Here is a 3,120-nt window from a genome sequence, read left to right as displayed (position 1 = left end):
ACATTTTTATTGTTCTTCTTTTTCGGAAAAAATGAAATCCTCGCTCGATCAATATTTATAAAAAAAATATAGATACTGGCTGTCATAGTCTATAAATATGGAGATAATCTTTTTTGTTCCATTGCATTTCATTATATGAAGAATGATCTGAGTAACGCTTTCCTCTTTTGGTGGACAATCTAAGTAATGTTTGTGTGAAAGGAATTTAATAGATACCTGCCCCTTACCTTCAAGCCTATTAGGCCATTCAATATTCCATATATGGGTTATTTTATCATTTTGTTGTGGATAGAGATATGAAAGGTTACACCACTACAGTGCAGATGGGGCCACATTTATTAGAGGCCGCAAATTGAAGCTTTGGTGTCAAGCATGGTCGTAATTTAGAATTTTTCAACAAATTTTTCAGGGTCCCACACGGGCAAGTGCATGAGTACGAATATTAGTGGGAGAAGACGAGGAGGGGGTTCGATGAAATTTCGGTCAAGGCTGGGCCTAAAAGTTCTAGACACCGTGGTGGGTTATGTTGTAAAGGACGTGGAGGCCTTATCCAGAGTCTCCCCTTCCTAGTACGAAAGAGGTGACAGGTAATGCACAAAGGGATAACTCCGAATCTATTTATGGAACGAAACTTCTATACTTATCCTCAGCGCCATTTTCCTCCTATGGCCTTTCCTTGTCCCACAAATAGAGAGAGACCGATCTCGACTGTGCCTCCGAGCTATTTCCTCTTTCCATTCAACTCTATTTTTCAGATATAAGCGAGAGTCATATAAGGTTTTCATATTATCATCTGTGTTCATGTTTCTCCATTAAAGGTCTTTAGGAGGAAGGAGAGTTTGAGAGGTATAGAGAGATTGACATTTTCTGAGTCTTAGGTGCATGGTCAGTTGGAGGCAAGGCTTGAGGCAAAAGAAAAGTGAAGAAAACGATCATCTTGTTGAGAATGGAGGCATCTTTCGTCCCACAGAGCAACCATGAGATCATGGATGAGAAGGAAGACCTTGGCTCCATGTCTTCTTTCTCCGAGGACGAGGATTCGAGCAATTCGACGGGCTCATCGGCATCCGAGTTCATGGAGGACGCAACCTCTTCAAATTCATGTGCATCTTCTTATGTGTCGACATCATCATCATCATCCAATGACCAGCCCCAAGAGGGGCCACTCTATGAGATGTCTTCCCTCATTGCACATCTTCCCCTCAAGTAAGTTCCACCATGCGCCCACCCCTCCTTAAGCCGGCCTAACTAGCAAACCATATCGCAAACAGATCGAAATTAGCATTAAATGTATTGTAGTGGGATGAACAAGGAAAAAAATCATGATACCCGAATACGACAACTCAGTTGACCATATGGTATTTTATAACTCAATGATCTACTAACATAAATTAATATTTAGACGTGTTGTAGCTAGGCTTATAGCATCAATTGCAGCATAAAATAAGAAATCAAATCGCCATTAATATCTTGAGAAATTTGCAAGTGCATTTCTATTATTTTACAGGCTCATATTTTTGGTACCTTTTTTTTTTTACCTGGTTATATGTTTGATATTGTTCTGTCAATTGTAGGAGAGGGCTTTCCATGCATTTCCAAGGGAAGTCCCAGTCCTTCGCATGTTTGTCCGATGTGAGATGCTTGGAAGATCTTGCCAAGCCTGAGAAGCCATACAGAAAAAAGCTCAAGTCATCTAAGAGTTATGGAGGAGGGCTGGACAGCCACAAAGCACTATCTCAAAAAGCTTGTTCCAGGACTATCACAAAGAAGGCTTCACGGGGTTCCTTTTCTTCTCTCAATGCAAGGAAGCAAAGTTTTTTGGGCAGCAGGCCTCCTGCCCCTCCAAAGAGAATTGCTAGCTTGTCTGACCAGACCCTTTTATTTGCTTGAGGGTTTCCAAGACTGTGCAGAGGGTAATCCCTCCTTAAGATGGTCATGTGAATGATAGATGTCATCCTTTGGTAGATTCTTGAGACTGGTACATAAATAATTGTAAGAGTTTAGAGGAAATGAATTTAGTATTTTTAGTTTGGGTGTTTTGTAGAATTTGACATTTATGGGTTGATTTTTTTGGTACAGCCAATTGCAGCTATAACATTCTTTGCAACATGCTTTGGGCTAGAATTGAGTAAATGTTTGGATGCTCTGATTTGCCTAGCAGTATCCTTTATCTTTAAAATGGATCTCAAACATTTTTTTCTCAAATTATAGAGGCGGCAATCTTGCTTCAAAACAATATCATTATACTAAGAAATCAAGCACCTGAATCGACAATTTAGGCAAAATAGGTCTGTTACCTCACTGCCAGATCATTCATCTTTCATGTGCAAGACGTTTTGCATTGGCAATCAGTAGTCTTCTCCCTTTTTTTTTTCTCTTTCAATCAGCATGGTTTTTCTGTTCCTAAATTTCAAGTGGTAACTTATTTTATAATTTGTTGTCTAAAGGATACAGCCATTATCTCAAATGTGTGTTGGAACCTATTAATTATGCAAGAAAGAGAATGATTCTAGTATTTATCTATTAGGCCTGATCTATTTGACTGGCCTAGACTAATCGACCAACCCTATACCATAAGGACCTGTGCCAGGCATGTGCATTCTATGTGCTGCAGAAGTGGAGGACTCTTGATGGAAGTCTTGTTTTCTCAATGGCTCCCAATGGGAGTCAGAATTCTGAGAAGGTCTGGAGGCTAAGAAATCCTAGTCGTCCACCTCTATTTAGTGAGTCCACCCCCTCGAAGCACCCCATCAGTGATCGTCGAATATTGCTAGTGTCTCTCTCTCATTCTCTCAAGACTGATGCCAAGGGTTCATTGTGGCCATCGCATATCCTTGCCAAAGATAAGGTAAGAGCCCCCCTCTTTTTTGGTTCTCTTTGTTCCATAATTTCTTAAGAAATGCCATTATCAGCCTAGTTTCTATCAAGAAATCGCAGAAATTAAGCTCGGCATCATCTCACCTGTTTTGCCTCCACTTCCCTTCTTTCTCTTTTTTGGCCACTATCGCTGCTGTTGCGCATTGCTAGATCTCTAGCTAAATTTTCTTTGGAGTTCCCATGACCACAAAAAGGGGTGCCGGCCACCAATGAACGAGCCTAGCATAATCAATCACAAGTTCC

The 3,120-nt window shown here is 40.5% G+C and overlaps 1 protein-coding gene across 2 annotated transcripts; it reads left to right on the top strand.

Annotated features, from left to right (window-relative positions):
- Positions 1-608: 608 nt before the first annotated feature.
- On the top strand, positions 609-2,124 carry LOC148714293 (uncharacterized). Of its 2 annotated transcripts, XM_088717936.2 has the most exons (3): positions 609-777; positions 879-1,206; positions 1,575-2,124. In XM_088717936.2, the coding sequence occupies exons 2-3, from the start codon at positions 947-949 to the stop codon at positions 1,888-1,890; spliced, it is 576 nt and encodes a 191-aa protein (XP_088574062.2). In that variant the 5' UTR covers positions 609-777; positions 879-946; the 3' UTR covers positions 1,891-2,124. The 2 variants fall into 2 exon arrangements, with proteins under 2 accessions (XP_088574062.2, XP_088574061.2); XM_088717935.2 differs by having other exon boundaries at positions 610-1,206.
- The last annotated feature ends 996 nt before the right edge of the window (positions 2,125-3,120 follow it).

This window comes from Phoenix dactylifera, chromosome 3 (assembly GCF_051530095.1).
Source record: "Phoenix dactylifera cultivar Ajwa chromosome 3, Ajwa_hap1_PhDact_Kaust_v1.1, whole genome shotgun sequence".
NCBI classification, from domain to species: domain Eukaryota; kingdom Viridiplantae; phylum Streptophyta; class Magnoliopsida; order Arecales; family Arecaceae; genus Phoenix; species Phoenix dactylifera.
Note: the sequence above shows the minus strand (reverse complement) of the source record. Positions and strands in the feature narration are given on the sequence as shown.

Bases quoted from the DNA above. Each gene is read 5' to 3' on its own strand.
- LOC148714293 (XM_088717936.2), top strand. From the start codon at position 947: ATGGAGGCATCTTTCGTCCCACAGAGCAACCATGAGATCATGGATGAG. The intron at 1,207-1,574 runs GTAAGTTCCACC...TGTCAATTGTAG, and splicing joins ATTGCACATCTTCCCCTCAA to GAGAGGGCTTTCCATGCATT.